Source organism: Staurois parvus, unplaced genomic scaffold, assembly GCF_062004578.1.
Source record: "Staurois parvus isolate SC_StPar_1 unplaced genomic scaffold, SC_StPar_1.0 ptg000556l, whole genome shotgun sequence".
NCBI classification, from domain to species: domain Eukaryota; kingdom Metazoa; phylum Chordata; class Amphibia; order Anura; family Ranidae; genus Staurois; species Staurois parvus.
This window is the reverse complement of record NW_028318352.1, coordinates 3,168,058-3,186,004: the sequence shown is the minus strand read 5'-3', so window position 1 is coordinate 3,186,004 and position 17,947 is coordinate 3,168,058. Positions and strand designations below refer to the sequence as shown.

Here is a 17,947-nt window from a genome sequence, read left to right as displayed (position 1 = left end):
CACTATTTTATTCTCTATGGCCTCTGCTAAAAATATATAATGTTTGGGGGGTTCTAAGTTCTAGCAAAAATACTGATTTTTACATGTAAACAAAAAGTGTCAGAAGGCGTCCTGGTCTTAAAGTGGATAACGCCTGAAGGTTCTCCTTGAATGTTGGACCTGTTTATGTGGCTAGGCTGTGAAAAAGTCTCACACATGGTGTATCGCCATACTCAGGAGGATTAGCAGGATGTGTTTTGGGGTGTGCAAGTATGCCTATGCCATGTGTGAAAAATAACTTAAATAAAATTTGTTTTTATTTCCCCACAAAAATTATATAAGTTCTTCATTTTCCAAAGAATTGTGGAAAAAAACTACAACTTCAAAAAATTCACCATGCCTCTTGCTAAATACCTTGGACTGTCCACTTTCCAAAAAGGGGTCATTTAGGAGGTATTTGTACTGTCCTGGCATGTTAGGGCTTCAAGAAATGAGAAAGGCCGTCAATACATCAGGCGTGATTGATATTTAATGATTGTAGTTTGCAGACTCTACAATATTCTCACAGACCAAATAATATACATTGGGCTATTTTACCAAATAATATTGCAGTATAACTGTTTATTAAAATTTATGAAGAAAAATTACTTATTTGCAAAATTTTATAACAGAAACTAAGAAAAACACACTTTTCTTTTTCAAATTTGCAGTCTTTTTCCATTTATAGCGCAAAAAATGTAAAAAAACCCAATGGCGATTACCACCAAACGAAAGCTCTATCTGTCTTAAAAAAAAATAACAATTTCATATGGGTACAGTGTTGCATGACTGAGTAATTATCATTCCAAGTGTGACAGTCCTGAAAGCTGAAAATTGGCCTGGGCAGGAAGGGGGTGAAAGTGCACAGTATTGAGGTGGTTAAACTGAAGGCAGTCCCCAGTTTTGTTGTTTTTTGTTGGCCTGTTAGTGTTGTGTTTGCTGTTGCCCACCCCTCAGTTGGACTGCTTTTCCCATTAGTGTCTGAAGTCCTGTGTCCCTCAATGGATAAGAAAAAAAAAAATGGGATTTTTGTACATACCAAAAAAATAATTTCTTGGAATCCATTGTGTTAGGTCTCACCTGTCTGTTTTTTGATCATCATCTTGGCATGGTTTTACCACAAAACTAAGGAATGCTGCGAGTAGAAGGGATTATCCTGGTCTAACTCACAATTTGTTTTGGTTTGTCATTGTCCAGTTCTCCTGTATCTAAATTACTGTGTCCTTCAATGAACTAGACATAGATTTTTCAATAAGTACAACCCTAATTCCAAAAAAGTTGGGATGCTGTGTAACATGCATAAAAACAATTCAATAATTTGCAAATCTCATCAACCCATATTTTATTTGCAATAGAAAATATAAAGCATATCAAATGTTTAAACTGAGGTAATTTCGAAATTGATGGCAGCAACACACCTTACAAAAGTTGGGAAAGGGTCATGTTTACCGTAGTGTAGCATGCCCTCTACTTTTGACAACACTATTTAAATGTCAGAGAACTGAGGAGACCAGTTGCTAAAGTTTTTTGCCTGATATAGGATTCTTTTATGAACAAAGTGTTACAATTCACAAATAGAGTGGGTACTGATCTTTTCAATTGGTGAAAGGTCTTGACTGCAGGCAGGCCAATTAAGCACCTGGACTCTTCTACTATGAAGATACAGCACCTTGAAAAAATATTCATATCCCTTGAAATTTTCCACATTTTGTCATGTTACAACCAAAAACGTAAGTGTATTTTATTGAGATTTTATGTGGTAGACCAGGGGTCTCCAAACTTTTTAAACAAAGGGCCAGTTTACTGTCCTTTAGGCTTTGGGGGGCTGGACTGGTCGCAGTGGGAGTAAAAAAAGCCCCAGCGTCAGTTGAAGTAAACAATGCCCCATCCTTGGTTTTAGTGGGAGGAATAATGATCCATCCTTGCTTTTAGTGGGAGGAATAATGCCCCATTGTTGGCTTTCAAGGGAGGCATAGTGCTCCATCACTGGTGTCTCTTGGGGAAATAGTGCTCCATTGTTGGTGTCTGTGGGAGGAATGGTCCTCCATTATTGGTGTCAGTGGATGTAAGGGTGCTCCAAGGGCCAGATAAAGGCAAGCAAAGGGCCACATCTGGCCAGCGGGCTGCAGTTTGGAGACCACTGTGGTAGACCAACACAAAGTGGCACATCATTGTGAAGTGGAAGGAAAATGATAAATGGTCTTCAAAATGTTTTACAAATAAATGTGAAAGGTGTGGTGTGCATTTGTATTCAGCCCCCCTGAGTCAATACTTTGTAGAAGCACCTTTCGCTGCAATTACAGCAAGTCTTTTTGGGGATGTCTCTACCAGCTTTGCACATCTAGAGAGTGGAATTTTTGCCCATTCTTCTTTGCAAAATAGTTCACGTTCTGTCAGATTGGATGGAGAGCGTCAGTGAACAGCAATTTTCAAGTCTTTGCCACAGATTCTAAATTGGATTTAGGTCTGGACTTTGACTGGGCCATTCTAACACATGAATATGTTTTGATCTAAACCAGTGGTCTCCAAACTGTGACCAGTGGGCTGAATGTGGCCCTTTGCGAGGCTTTATCTGGCCCTTGGGGCACTTATCCTCCCACTGACACCAACGATGGGGCACTATTTCTCCCAATAACACCAACAATAGGGCACCATTCCTCCCACTGACTCCAGTGATGGGGCACACTTCCTCCCACTGATACCAACAATGGGCTAGTATTCTTCTCCATAATAAGAGTGATGAGGCATTGTTTATTCCCACTGATGCCGGTACATTTTCTACTCCCGGTGGCCACAGTCCGGCCCCCCTAAACTCTGAAGGACAGTAAACTGGCCCTTTGTTTAGAAAGTTTGGAGACCCCTGATCTAAACCATTCCATTGCATCTCTGGCTGTATGTTTAGGGTCGTTGTCCTGTTGGAAGGTGAACCTCCACCCCAGTCTCAAGTCTTTTACAGACCAACAGGTTTTCTTCTAAGATTGCCCTGTATTTGGCTCCATCCATCTTCCCATCAATTGTGATCAGCTTCCCTGTCCCTGCTGAAGAAAAGCATCCCCACAACATGATGCAGCTACCATCATGTTTCACGCGGGGATGGTGTGTTAAGGGTGATGTGAAGTTAGTTTATCGCCACGGCGCCATGGCGTTTTGCTTGTAGGCCAAAAAGTTAAATTTTGTTCTCATTTGACCAGAGCACCTTCTTCCACATGTTTGCGGTTTCCCCCACATGGCTTCTTGCAAACTGCAAACAGGACTTCTTCTATGGCTTTCTTTCAACAATGGCTTTCTTCTTGCCTCTCTTCCATAAAGGCCAGATTTGTGGAGTGCACAATTAATAGTTGTCCTGTGGACAGATTCTCCCACCTGAGCTGTGGATCTCTGCAGCTCCTCCAGAGTTACCATGGGCCTCTTGGCTGCTTCTCTGATTATGCTCTCTTTGCCCAGGCTGTCAGTTTAGGTGAATAGCCATGTCTTGGTAGGTTTGCAGTTGTGCCATACTCTTTCCATTTTTGGATGATGAATTGAACAGTGCTCTGTGAGATGTTCAAAGCTTGGGATATTTTTTTATAACCTAACCCTGCTTTAAACTTCCCCACTACTTTATCCCTGACCTGTACGGTGTGTTCCTTGGCCTTCATGATGCTGTTTGTTTACTAATGTTCTCTAACAAACCTCTGAGGGCTTCACAGAACAGCTCTATTTATATTGAGATAAACTTACACGCAGGTGGACTCTATTTACTAATTAGATGACTTCTGAGGGCAATTGGTTCCACTAGATTTTAGTTAGGGGTATCAGAGTAAAGGGGGCTGAATGCAAATGCACGCCTCACTTTTCAGATATTTTTTTGTAAACATTTTTGAAAACCATTTATCATTTTCCTTCCACTTCACAATTATGTGCCACTTTGTGTTGGTCTATCACATAGATGTTGTCATAGTTGCAGTATGTGTTTTAGCATTGTCCTGCTGAAATATTCAAGGCCTTCCCTGAAAGAGACATCATCTGGATGGGGAGCATATGCTGCTCTAAAAGCTGGATATATCTTATCTTGATGGTGCCTTTGCAGATGTGCAAGCTGCCCATTCCATATGCATTAATGCACCCCATAACATTAGAGATGCAAGCTTTTCTACTGAGCTTGAATAACAAGCCAGAAGGTTCCTCTTCTATTTAGTCTGGATGATGCGTGCCCAGGGTTGCCAAAAAGAAAATGTCAAATTTAAAATCTTCTAACCACAGAGCAGGTTTCCACTTTGCAACAGACCATTGTAAATCAGCTTTGGCCCAGAGAAGACAGTGGCATTTCTGGATCATGTTGCAATATGGCTTTTACTTTGCATGAAAGCGCTTTAACATGCATTTTTTGGATGACACAGGCAAACACAGACAGTGATTTTTGGAAGTATTCCTGAGTCCATCCAGTGATGTCCATCACAGAATCATGCCTGTTTTTAATGCAGTGCCGTAAGAGGGTCAGAAGATCAAGACATCCAGTATACCGATTCGGCCTTGTCCCTTGTGCTCAGAGATTTCTCCAGATTCCAGCTCTTCTTTGTTAGTACCACTTTGACAACTTTTTGTTGCCCTGTCCCAACTCTTTTGAGATGCGTTGCTGCCATCAATTTCAATATTACCTTTTTTTTTCTTAAAATGGTACTTTTTCTAAGTTTAAATATTTGATGTTTTCAATTTTCTATTGTGAATAATATATGGCTTTATGAGATTTGCAAACCATTGCATTCTGTTTTTATGTAGATTTTACACAGCTTCCCAACCTATTTGGAATTGGGGTTTCACACAAACCCCATTTTATTTGCTCTGTTTCTGTAGTTGATCAACAGTCAAGTAGCATTATCCAGTGCATGGATAAAAAGGCTGTGTTGTGTTATTTGCCATTAAAAATTCCTGCAAATTGGCCATAATTTTTGTTAAGAGAAGTGTTAACTTATTTTTTTCCCCCAATTCTCACAGCCGCTCTGAGCAGAGAGCGGTGACACAGCCGCTGACTGACTGCTAGGCTCCCCCCCCCCCCCCCCACAACGCTCACTGGAAGGAGCAGCTGGCTCAGGCTCTTAGCTTCGCCCACTGACAGCTGAAAACAGGTCACAGAAGTGCAGAACGAACTGCACTCCTGTGATCCACAGGAGAAGTACAGCCAAAAGAGCTTTGGCTGTACTTCTCCTTTTAAGACTTTCTCTTGTATACATGAAAATGTGCCCGTTTATGTGGGAGTCCTATGATATAAAACAGGATGTTTTTCTTTGAGTTGACCGAAGATTTTGTTGCTTCTGATTGGAAGAAGACACAGTAACTAAGGAGTTTGTCTAAAATTCATAGTACACAGGTACTTGAAAATATGTACATTGATATATGCGGTTCATGCCATATAAGTTTGCTAAGTATGGAATTACAAGAAAGTAATTTACAAACCATTGTTGAACGCAATTGAGTTCTGTTGGTACAAAACTAAATTTGAATCATACCATTGTCTAATTTTATGATGTGCAAATGTTAAAATCAATTTAAATGAGATAAACATTTGATAACCAGAGAAGTTGAAGCCTATGCAAAGATGTGACACATTCATGATTTTCTTCTCTTTTTTTGGGGGGGGGGTTTTTTTTAGACGAGAAAGGAATCACTTTAGAGGAAGAGGTGGGCAGAGAGGAGTTGACGGTTATTCTTAGACATGCCCAAAGCATTGATGAGAAAAGCCAGCTACGAAAACTGCTGTCACACTTACAGGCCAGTGAGGTAGGTTACTGATCCACAGTTGTTCCATTCTGCATTCTTCTGTTTTAATATGTAGAACCTACACTCATATGATGAGTCTGTTAGCTTCTAATTTATAACCTTGTGAGTATATTAAGAGTCCAGCAAGAAGTAATTTCCAGATCATCGTACTGCACTGATCAGGTATCATTATACAGGGATGTGCAATTCATATCGCCCGACGCACGGGACATGTAGTTCTGGGCGTTGGACAGGTGGGTTTTATTTACATTTAGCCCTGCTGCAGGCAATCAGCAGGGTTTACATTTTTTTTTTTTAGTGGAGCGGACACCGATGAAGCATGAACAGATGCTACACCAGAGTTAGCAGGCTCTCCACTCATCCATGCTGCTGTCCTGTGCAGAAAGTCCCCTCTCCACTGGCCTCTCACTAGCTCGGCAGCTCCCTCAGCCCATCCACTCTGCTCAGCGGCCCCTTTCAGTCCCAGCCACTCCCACACTTCTCTTACTCTCCTCCTCCTTCTTGAACACACTGACAAGCTGCCCTTCCTGCACCCCTCACCTCAGAACTCACTTTCCTCTCCATTTGTATCCCTCCGTCTGCATACACTCTGCTGCAGAACACACACATGGCGGGTGGCCTCAGGACCCGGACCACCATACAGTACATATCAATGGCAACACACTTCAAACTGTGTTCTATTACTACTTATCTACTCCACCTGCCACATCCAGCATTGTACTTTGTGATTGCTGAATGTAGGGATAATCAAAGGTGGCATGCCACCTCGGACCATCCCCACGCTCGACATGCCACCTTGGACCATGCCCACACTTGGCATGCCACCTCGGACCATGCCCACGCTCGGCATGCCACCTCGGACCATCCCTACGCTCAGCATGCCCTGTCGGACCATCCCCACGCTTGGCATTCCACTTTGGACCATCCCCACGCTCGGCATTCCACGTTGGACCATCCCCACGCTCGGCATGCCACCTTGGACCATCCCCACGCTCGGCATGCCACCTTGGACCATCCCCACGCTCGGCATGCCACCTTGGACCATCCCCACGCTCGGCATGCCACCTCGGACCATCCCCACGCTCGGCATGCCACCTCGGACCATCCCCACGCTCGGCATGCCACCTCGGACCATCCCCACGCTCGGCATGCCACCTCGGACCATCCCCACGCTCGGCATGCCACCTCGGACCATCCCCACGCTCGGCATGCCACCTCGGACCATCCCCACGCTCGGCATGCCACCTCGGACCATCCCCACGCTCGGCATGCCACCTCGGACCATCCCCACGCTCGGCATGCCACCTCGGACCATCCCCACGCTCGGCATGCCACCTCGGACCATCCCCACGCTCGGCATGCCACCTCGGACCATCCCCACGCTCGGCATGCCACCTCGGACCATCCCCACGCTCGTCCTGCCACCTCTGACCATCCCCACGCTCGTCCTGCCACCTCTGACCATCCCTACTCTTAGTAGGACACCTCTGACCAACCCCACTCTCAGCAGGACACCTCTGTAGGAATGGTCAGAGGTGGGATTGCTGAGTGAAGGGATGGTCAGCCTTAATTAAATATGGTTTTGGTAAAAAAAAAAAAATTTATGACCAGTAGATTGTCGTGGGGGACAAGTAGATTGGTACCCCGATTTAGTCCCATGGACAAGTAGTTTTTAAAAACAATTCCACACCCTTGATTATAGATTGTGTTCTTGTTGTGTTGGTTACATTGGAAGCAAGATGTATTCATTCTTGATTGTACAGTACACAGGAATAATTTCATAAACCATGAGTTATATGCCACTACCTTTAAGTTATTGGACACTGTCAAAAGTTTTGCTGGGTCTGTCCCCATATATTCCCACCCATTCTGTGAGGCTTCAGTTTTTTGATAGTCTCTTTAGGTGATGGGTGCTTTCTCCCTTTAGAGAAGTTCTTTTGTTATTGCTTCACCAGATTTATCTACTTCTATCAACTGACTGTTGTGATGTGGTTTATTGTTGCCCTCAGGGTTCTAGCAGCTTCTAGGTTGTTCATCCTTGAGCATAGCCTGAGAACCATATCTGGACCCTGCAGTGGTGGGGCCAGCCTATTATGTTTGCTTCAGGCACTGCATCCTAAGTTCGGTGCTGACCTCAGCACGTGGTGTAATGAGTGTAGTTAGCCACAGGGCTTCACATACTGGTCCCTGGCTTACATGTCTTGAAGGCTCTGTAGTCTACACTACATCCTTATTCTACAAGACATACCTCAGTGGTATGCATACAAGCAACTCTATGGGCACAGGTGAACAGAGACTTGCGCTCTTTGTGTTTTTCCCTAACTGTTTTGTCTCACTATTGGGTAATGTTATTATAACGCTCACGTATTCAAATTTTGGTGGTTGTTTTCCACCCTCTAACAGGAAGTTCCTTTCCAGCTACTGACATAGTGCTTATAAGACTTGTAGTCACCCACTTCCAGCTGTCATTTTCTTTTGACAGTGCACGCTGATCATTTGCCACACCACTTGTTGCCGATTTCCAAAAAGGAAACAGTCATTGGTTAGCACCTGGAATACCATGACTCCTTCATACTGGATATGCTGAACCCCCTTCGTCTACAAGTGCTCTTTGTACTCTCCTCTCCCTGAATATAGTTCTGGCCAGACAAATTGCCTGCTGCACCTGTGGCAACACAAACCAAAGATAATGCAGATTTTCTGCTAGAGGTATCTTGTGATTTCTCTCTTTTTTACCTTTTCAGCACATGCAATTTACTGTGAATTGATTGAGGCAGAGCATACTAGCCTCTGGATATAAATGCCTAGTGTTACACAGTCCCCATATACTCAAAAAAAGCTCTAAGAGGGCCTTCTGTAGAAAACTCTTTTCCACTCTGTATCAGGCAAGTTGCACCTTATACAATGATTGGCAAAACTCTTAAAGGTTATTTCCCCATCCTGATAATTTTGAAGCCTTGTATCCTATGGACCCAGAATTTACCAAAAAACGGTCAGTCCCCAAGGTGGGCCATGGCATTCTTGCACTTAATGCTGACTCTACCATCCCTATTGAGAATACGGCCTCCTTTAAAGACTCAGTGGATAGCGATGGGACACTTGCCCCAACTTGAAAAAGAGATGTCAAAAGAGCTCTCCTTTTACCTTATTCAGGAAATGTACAATTCTTCTTTATTTCTGTCTTCTCCTTACCCCTTTAGTTCTTTTCTGTTTCTACTCAGGAAAAGAACAAATTTCCTTAAACCCATTCTCACTTATTTTTACAGTAGGCTTTCATTTTCTTTTTTTACCCAAGAAAGGATTTCAGGGTTTACCAACCCCTACATAGGAACTCCTGTCCTTTAAAGATTTGCACTGGATTATTATTATACAGGATTTATATAACGTCTACAGTTTGTGCAGCTTGTTACAAAATGAAAGTAGACATTACAGTTACAATACAATTACAGTTACAATACAAGAGGAATAAGAGGGCCCTGCTCGTTAGAGCTTACAATCTAATATGCATTGGTTCAATTATTTGGTAATCAGGTTTCCATGAGAGAAACATTTTTCTGGAGACCACCTTCTAGCCATTGTCCTTTTATAAGTTTTTTGCTCATATGCTGATTCTCCTGAAGACAGCACAGGGCACTTCTTTCTTTCAGGCAACTAGTTCCCAATCCCCACTACTCGAGATATACACAACCTGGAACCAGACTACCCCATTCTGCCATTATATGACCTCCCTGATTTAGCCCCCGTTCACACCAATGCGAGTTATCATGCAATTTGACAGTTCAAATCACACGTCAAGTCGCACCCTATTGTTCGCAATAGAACCATTTTAATTGTAAAATTTCGACTATGTTGAAAGTAGCTTCTGCGCTAATTTTGTCAATTTCAGCTGCAACTTGCATAGACATCTGAGCATGAAGTCACACAGATGTCTTACAAGTCGCAGCTGAAATCACACTGACATGCAACTTTCTAATTGTGCGACTTCAAGTGAAGTTGCACGATTTCAAAACCGTATTCACTGTGAACCCGGGCTTAGGGCCAAGTCACACTAACTTGCGCTGATATGTATAGAACATGGAAGTATATTTCCATCCACGCTGACATTCGTGGACATACATTTTGACGTTTGTTGACATACATTTTTGACATCTGTTGACATGCATTTTAACGTGCGTTAAAGCTTAATGCATTTTCACAGGTATTCTGTGCATTGTGTTGACATCCGCCTAAATCTGTTGCGCAGGTAAACACAGCATTACGGTGTGAATAGGACACATTGGAAATTATTGTATTTCAGATGTCCTTCCATGGATCTGCATTTTACAGCTGCGATGAAAGGCAGATCAACACACTGGTGTGAATAGGCCCTTAACCCTCAAACTTTGTCCTGAGCCCCTGCATACCTTTTTTTCCCATTTCCTCCACAGCTGCAATTCGCCACTTGCGGTTTCCATAATTAAGGTGTTTAGTGTCTTACCCTGCCTAGGTCTCAACCTTGATATAGGGTATACTACTGCTAAAAATGGTATCAAGGACAGTTTAAATCCTCCAGTTTCCAGGGTTTCTTTGGTGCTTCCTTTCCACCCATGTACAACAGCAGCTTGGCACTTGCCCATTGTACTCATCTGCCATAGCTTATGGATGTGTGACTGCCTGGACAGCAATTTTCTAATATCCTTACCACCTGGGTATTTCTTATGTTAGTGCTTTCCATCCTTATGTTTTATGCCTCCCTTTACATCCCTATTTAGGCACAAGATGTTTTTCCTGCTTGTTAAACTTTGGAAAAACTGTTCTGCCTTAGTGGGCTAATAAGAAAGCTCATCATGAGTTCATTGCCCATCCCTCTTTCTGTATGTAACTTGGTTTGGCTACTCTTTTGGCATTTAGAACCCTGTATATACAGCACCTAGATTTCTGTACTCGTCCTTTTAGCAAAGCCACCTCCTAGACTCTGGTACACATTTCTGTTGCTCCTGCAGCGAGACGTTTGGGAAACAAAAAACATATATACTCACCTAGGTGGATTGATGCTAAATCTGTCCCCCGCCTCATCTTTCCCCCTTTCCTTTGAGCAGTGACTGTCAGTCAATGGCTCTTTGCTCTGCCCCTCCATCACTCACTGGAGTCCTGGGCTGCGGAGGGGCAAGAGGGGCTGACTAAGACTCTCAGCGCTCTAAGAGGCTGAGCAAGCCCGATGTAGGCTGAAAACGGGTCACAGAAGTGCACAACAAAGTGCACTCCTGTGATCCATACGTGATGTAGGTGCCAAAATAGCTTTGGCCTTAGTTCTTCTTTAAATGTCTTGTTGGCTACCCCTAGATGATTGCTTGGGAACATCCCATGGTCTGTGAATCGATTCCTGTACAATAAAGTTAGGAGACATTTTCACGTAACTGTAAATTTCATATCTGTACTATCTGTACTAAATTTCATATCATAGGGACACAGGTCCCTCCCCTATGATCTCTCTATTGTTCGCTAACGAAATTGGAGCCTCATGGAGTGGACGAGGTTATATGGGGACACTAGGGGGTGGACTCAGTAAAGCTTTTGCCACAGTCCAAAGTTCAGTTTTTTGCCTGAAGGTAGTAGCATATAACCTGTGGTCTGTGAATTAATTGCTGTGTCCTGTACTGCACTCCCAAGATTCAGATTTTACAGGTATGTCCAAATTGCAAATTATTTTTCTTTTTATTTCTTCTCCCACCATTCTTGCGGTGAATTTGAACCTCTATTGCTATTTTGCGACTCACTCTTGTCTTATCTTTCAGGCTGCTTCTGTTGTTTTTGTGGGCAGAAGATCCCAAACGAAGAGTGATCTCAGCATGAAGATGTATGAGGAAGAGATTCAGGTGAAATGTGCCATTTTCTGCTTCAGTTATACATGTATGTGAGACCAGGATGCCTCAGTTTTTGCTAGTGCCCTAGAGGAAAAAACATCTTCTCTTTGCTCTGAGAGAAGACCTTTTTCTTCTAGGAAGTCTGGTGGTTACTGCAGAGCCACTGGGGCTCATTTTGCATCTTTCTGGATTCACTCATCCTCAGCATAGCCTTAGAGGCTGTAAATTTTATTTCTAATGTTTTTATATGTATTCGCAGATGTTTTGCCTTTCTATTTTAAACTGAATTGGTTGTATTACAAGGTGAGGGCTTACAAACACTTTAAGGTAGGGATGCACCGATACTGGTATCGGTGCTCGTGAAAATTCTCATGATACCTGAAACCGATACTTTGCAGTGTGATTTGTGTCAGTGCACATCCCTGTGTGTAAGGACCCACTGAATAAAAGGCTAGAAACCATTCTAAGGCCTTATTCTCTCTTGCAGGTCCTGCCCTGCAACCTGCCATTGTGACCATGTCCATCTGCCAGGCCTTAACTTTGTGGTCCAAGGTTATGTTCCGGGATCCTGGACCTGTCCTAATGGATCTTTCTGTACTCCAGAAACTGGAACTTATGCCTGTAGTCCTACTCTATTGTGCTGAGAGGCTGGCAGATATTATATGCCAAATAACCAGAATGAACCATGTTTTGGTACACATGCAGAGTATACTTTGGATCAAATGTTGGCATCCGTACAAGAAACTCACCTTGTGTATGCCCTTTGATAGGGGACACCTTATTGGCAGATCTATGAACATATTTTTTTTTTACGTAGCTCAATTAGAGGAGAGTACCTTTCTGCATCAGGAAGACATGGCAAAATCTTCTTTTGAGACTCCTTCTCTACTCCAGGATCTCAAAAGAGTTCCTTTTATTTCTCCCAGGCCTCCAAGGCAAAGCCAGGAACTTAGTTTTGCCATAAGCCCTAAACCCCTAAGTCCTCTAAATCCACAAGCAAGTTCTCAAGGAGGGGACACCCCCAATTGTCAATGTAGGATATTTGTTGGTCTTTGTGGCCTTCTGGTCCCAGGACATTTCAGAATTTTGAAAGTTAGTGTTGCTCAGCCATTCCACCTCTTTTTCCAGGCAAGCATTGTTGGCTGCTTTTCTCTTTGTGTAGTTTCCCAGTTCCCCAAAGCCAGCACTCACAATTGTTCTCCAAAATAGAAAAAAAAAAATCTTTTTTTAAATATTCAGGTTTATGCAGTACAGTTTTTGGCCCAAAATGTTGTATCCAGAGGTTACCACCTAGAAATTCGGTCTGTTTACACTGTTCTGGTGCTGCTCCTCTCTCAAGGTGTCAAAGCCATTGTCCTGCAAAAGGAGAGGTTCTAGGGTTTCTACTCAAACTGTTCACCTTTCCCAAGGCCAAAGGTGGCATCCACTCCATCCTAGATCTAAAGATTCTCAACACCACATTCTGGTTGCAAAAGTTCTGTATGGAATCTTCCACATCTGCCATTGCGTCTCTACATCTGGGAGGTCTGGCCTCTGTGGACATCAAGGATATCTACTTAATGGTCCCATCTTACCAGTTTCTTGCCATTCCCTTTGGCCTGTCCACTGCACCTTGGGTCTTCACCAAGGTGCTAGCCCAGGTTCTTGCTCTGTTTTGCTCTCAATGCATCTCCATAGGGCATCTGGACATCCTTCTTATGACGGAAAAGTCAGCTTTGGCTTTGTCATTCAATATCTAAGAGACTGTGCAGATCCTAAAGAGATTTGGGTAGATCCTAAATCTCCAGAAATTGGAGCTGGAATTGTCTCATCGCTTGCAATATTTAATCCCAGATACAACCATGTCTAAGGTCTATTTCCCCTAGACCCCTAGACAAACTCTGCACTTGGACTCTACAGTCCAGAAAAAAGCAACCCTCTACATTTGCATGAGGGTTATGGGCTTAATGATGGCTTTCTTTCAAGGTAGTTCCATGTGCCCAGTTTCATTCCAGCCTATTGCAGCTCAACATTCAGGCATCAAAGGTTAAAATTGTGCAATGTCTGTACCATCTTATATGCCTGACTAGCAAAACCAGGCTTGCCCTGGCATGGTGGATGATGATGCCAATGCTGAAGTCAGAAAAATCTTTTCTCCCATTGGTTTTGTCATGAGGAATGCTAACCTATTGTACTGAGAAGAAGTCCTAGCCTCCCGGTACAAGGGACTTAGTTGCCAGAGTGAGCTCATCTTTCAATGAATATTCTGGAGCTTAGGATGATTTGATTATACTTTCAGTGCCGGACCTCTTTTCTGTGAGGTGATCCGATCATCAGGGAGGAAACAGAAGGTCCCTTTGCTCATAGAGAAGCTGATCTGGTTCTGGATTGGGTGGAATTTCACATTCCAGCCCCATCACACACATCCCAGGCATAGAACACTGGCAGGTGGAAATTCAAAGTCAAGGTTTGGACTTCGGGTAATGGTCTCTTCACCCCAGTGTGTTTCAAAACCTCTGTTACAAGTGGGGGATGCCAGATGTGGACCTTCTGGCTTCCAGGTTCATCAGCAAACTGAGTTTTGTCTCTCGGTCCAGGGATCATCTGACTTTTGAAGGAGATGCTCTGGTGACTCTGTGGGATCAGTTTAACCTAATCTATAGATTTCCTCTTCTGAACCCCTTCCCTGCCAGCTCGATGGTTTTCCAACCTCATCAGGCTCATGGTAGACTCTCTATGGGTCCTCTCAGGTCACCTGGATCTTACAAGGTTACATAATAAATAAGGTTGGAATAAGACACAGGTCTATTCAGTCCAACCTATGTGTCTTTGTGTAAGTTTATTTTCTAAGAGTATACAAATCCCTGTTTAGCTGGCAGCGCTAATCAGTGTATTCTGACAGCATGAAAATCTCCCTGCTGTCAGAATACAAAGGCACAGCAGGAGGATTCCCACATCCACCTTGAATGTGTGGATGGAGTAATTGATTTTTTTTTTGCAATCCGCTGGTTGAACAAAAAAAAAGCATAATCTTTGGACTGTCTTAAAATCATTTTCCATCTTCGTCTAATTGTCATTTGTGCCAATATGTACCACGACAGCTGGGTCCTCCCCAGGCCCCACCCAGCATACTGTCAACCCGATCCACAATGTGTTGAACCTCCACGCTCAGTAAACAACATACTGTTGCAGTCATGGTCTTTGTAACAGATTACTCTGTCTCCTAATAGTCACCCACCACCAGTATTTGGTATTTTCGAGCCTACACATCTGCAGCCTTCTTTGCTGGAGCGGTCATTCCGCTGGTAGCTAGAGGAGGTATTCTGCTCCAATATTGCTACTCCTGAACTGATGTCCCCAACATAATGCAACCGGGTATTTTTATTGGGGTGCATCAATTCCAGCTTAGCTTCTCAAACACTTTTCCGTGTAACTCCGTTCTCTGCCTGTAGAGCCTATACCTCCATTTTTCCACACTCCTCCATACTGGCTCCTGCTAGGACTTGATAAGTAATATCCAAACTCTTTTCCAAGTTGTTAATACTTGTTTGGCTTGCCAGCTAATTCTTTATTGTTATTATTATTATTATACAGGATTTATATAGCGTTAACAGTTTGCTCAGCGCTTTACAATATAACGGGAGACAATACAGCAACAATACAGTTCAATACAAGAGGGATAGGAGCTTACTTAGATCCAGAATCTGTGCTTACAAAGAAACAACTTGCTCAAATCTTAGTTTTCTGTAGTCATTTGTCATAAAATGTGATCTGATCACAACAATAGACCAGCACAATGTGCTTAACTCCTTCCCGCCTGCCATATTCATATATGTGGTATTTCTGTGGGTGAGTATTAATGCCGAGAGGCCGTAAATATGTGTACCTAAAGATAAACAGAGCTGTGCTGAGAGTATGCACCCAGCACACTTCCTGGCACATTTACTGGCGGCTAACGGAAAGCTCCTAATCTCTAATTGCGATCAGGAGCTTTCCAATAGTGTGACCGCTTTGACAGCCAATCACGGTGGTCACATGATCAAAACATCACCCCCAACAGTGAAGTATGGTGAAGGTGGGAATATCATGATTTGGGCCTGCTTCGTTGCCTCAGGGCCTAAAGCACTTGCCATCATCGAGGTTAAAATGAATTCCCAAGTTTACCAAAATATTCTACAAGATAAAGTCAGGGTGACTGTCTGCCAGCTGACGCTTAGTAGAAGTTGGGTGATGCAGCAGGATAATGACCCTAAGCATTGAAGTAAATCTACCACAGACTGGCTTTAGAAATAGAAAATAAGCCTTTTGGAGTGGCCCAATCAGAGCCCAGACCTTAACCCTATAGAGGTCTTCTGAACTTATGTACAAAGAGTTTTGAATCTTTGACCACAGGTGAATGTTTTGAAATTAGACGTTACATTAATTGTAGTTCAACCTGTGATATATCTGATATACTGTACAGCATGTCGCCTTCAGTACGTGGGCTGTACGATATGATGTTTAAGAACTCGTATTGGAGAACATTTTTGCGACTCAAATTCACAAGCTAAACAAATATCAAGTGTTTCATGGCATTTTAGAGAGGTGCATGGAGGGTACACATCCTTTTTTTCAATTTTGTGGCCTAGAAAGAGTGTTTGTATTGCAAAGAGGAGGACAATAGACACCACAGATTATTGCAGAGAGAGACTTGGTGGATTCATCGATTGCAGACCAGGTCACCTCTGGGTTTGAACCTCAGGTGGGACTTTTATTTTAATTTGGGTTAACTTTTTGTCCACTTTTGTCATCAGTGGTTTGTGTTTTCTACCCTCCTCTATTCTTATACTCTTTATATTTTTTATATATATTATATGTTGCAAAGGTTTGTCCCTGCAATATCTTTGTATTTTTATATGATTGATTATGGCTATGTATCAATTCTTATGGCAGCGGATGACCCACCCACCTACCTCCCTGCGTTTGCAGGTGGAAACCATTATTTGTAGGAGGTGAGTGGTATGATCGGTCTGCTATATATTTGTTCAGTTCTTTGTAACCAGGCTACGAATAAGGTCTTTTCTGGACTGAAACGCATTTGCGTGGGTCGTGCTATGGAACGTTTTACTCCTCGTTTCCAATAAAGATTTGTTTACTTTTCACCTTGTTGCCAACATTCGTTCACAAGTATTTATTGGGATGCAGGTGGAGACTGCTAGCCTGGCACAGTAAAGCACCATACCAGAGCCTGGGATAGAGTAAATTGGGTTTTAGCACCTCACCTGTGTGGATAGTGTAAGTCTCCGTGGGATGAATCCTGCCTTTTTTTTCAGTCTAGTCTCAGTCAGTGGAAATAATGGTGATAAGTAGTAAGCGCTCATAAAAAATGCAAGCAGCTGAACATATAGGAAAACACATAAAAAGTCCCAAAATACATAAACAGAAGAAATGCAGCGCTCTTAAAATGGTATTAGAGATAATAATAAACACAGTCCAGTAAAACAACAGTGTTCCTTGTTTCCCAGTGTAAATGGTAGAATTTTGCACTAACCAGAACGCGCATGGGTAATGCGCATATGTGTATATATCCTGAAGATCCTTTCTCCACTGATGGCTGGTCAGGTATATGGCTTGGAAGAATGGAGATCCTACGCCCCCATGTGGTGGGAAACGATCCAGCAGGTCAGAGCAATGAGGATCCAGATGAGCCTCCACAAGGAACTGGCACAGGAATCCCAAAGGGCTACAAGGATGGAAAAGCTCCTCACAGGAGACACAGGGGAGCACTCATAGTGTAGTAATTTAAAACTTTATCTGAAAGCAGCATAGGTGCAGAATACAGGAGAATAGCCCAGTATGGGCAAACACACTGACCCTATTGGATGTCAAAATGGCCGCCGGGCCTCCTCGTGGCACCGGCGGCTTGATGTCAACGGTGTCCTAGGGTCCCACCTGACGCGTTTCGTGCGCACGCACTTCCTCAGAGGTGGAACATAGGGCTGCCGTGACCGTTCGATCATACTTAAATACCGTATTCCGCGCATGCGCACTGATGCGGCGCCATCTTGCCGAAGTCCGTGCGTCCGCAAAACCCAAGTGCGCATGCGCGGGTGCCATTTCACCATGGGCCAGGAGAGAACGGGAATCACTGAAGGGCGGCTCCATATAAGCGGAGCTCGGCTGTCCGAGATAGGCTCACGGCGCATGCGCGAATGCCATCATCCCGTGTATACACATTGCAATCCCACTGGCACAGGGGAAAGTGAATCTCTGATGGTAAATGGCTGCAGAACCCAGTGTTAAAACACAGAGAAGTAATGAATGAAAAACCCCACCCGAGGGCATCCCATACAAGATGATGCATGTAAAGA

At 43.4% G+C, this 17,947-nt stretch overlaps 1 protein-coding gene across 1 annotated transcript in view; it reads left to right on the top strand.

Moving 5' to 3' along the window:
- Positions 1–17,947, top strand: part of LOC149450967 (two pore channel protein 1-like) — a 42,867-nt gene that overhangs the window by 10,990 nt on the left and 13,930 nt on the right. The window contains exons 5-6 of the mRNA XM_089691238.1: positions 5,648–5,775; positions 11,550–11,630. Coding sequence (XP_089547364.1) covers positions 5,648–5,775; positions 11,550–11,630 — 209 coding nt within the window. The remainder of the gene's footprint in view (positions 1–5,647; positions 5,776–11,549; positions 11,631–17,947) is intronic.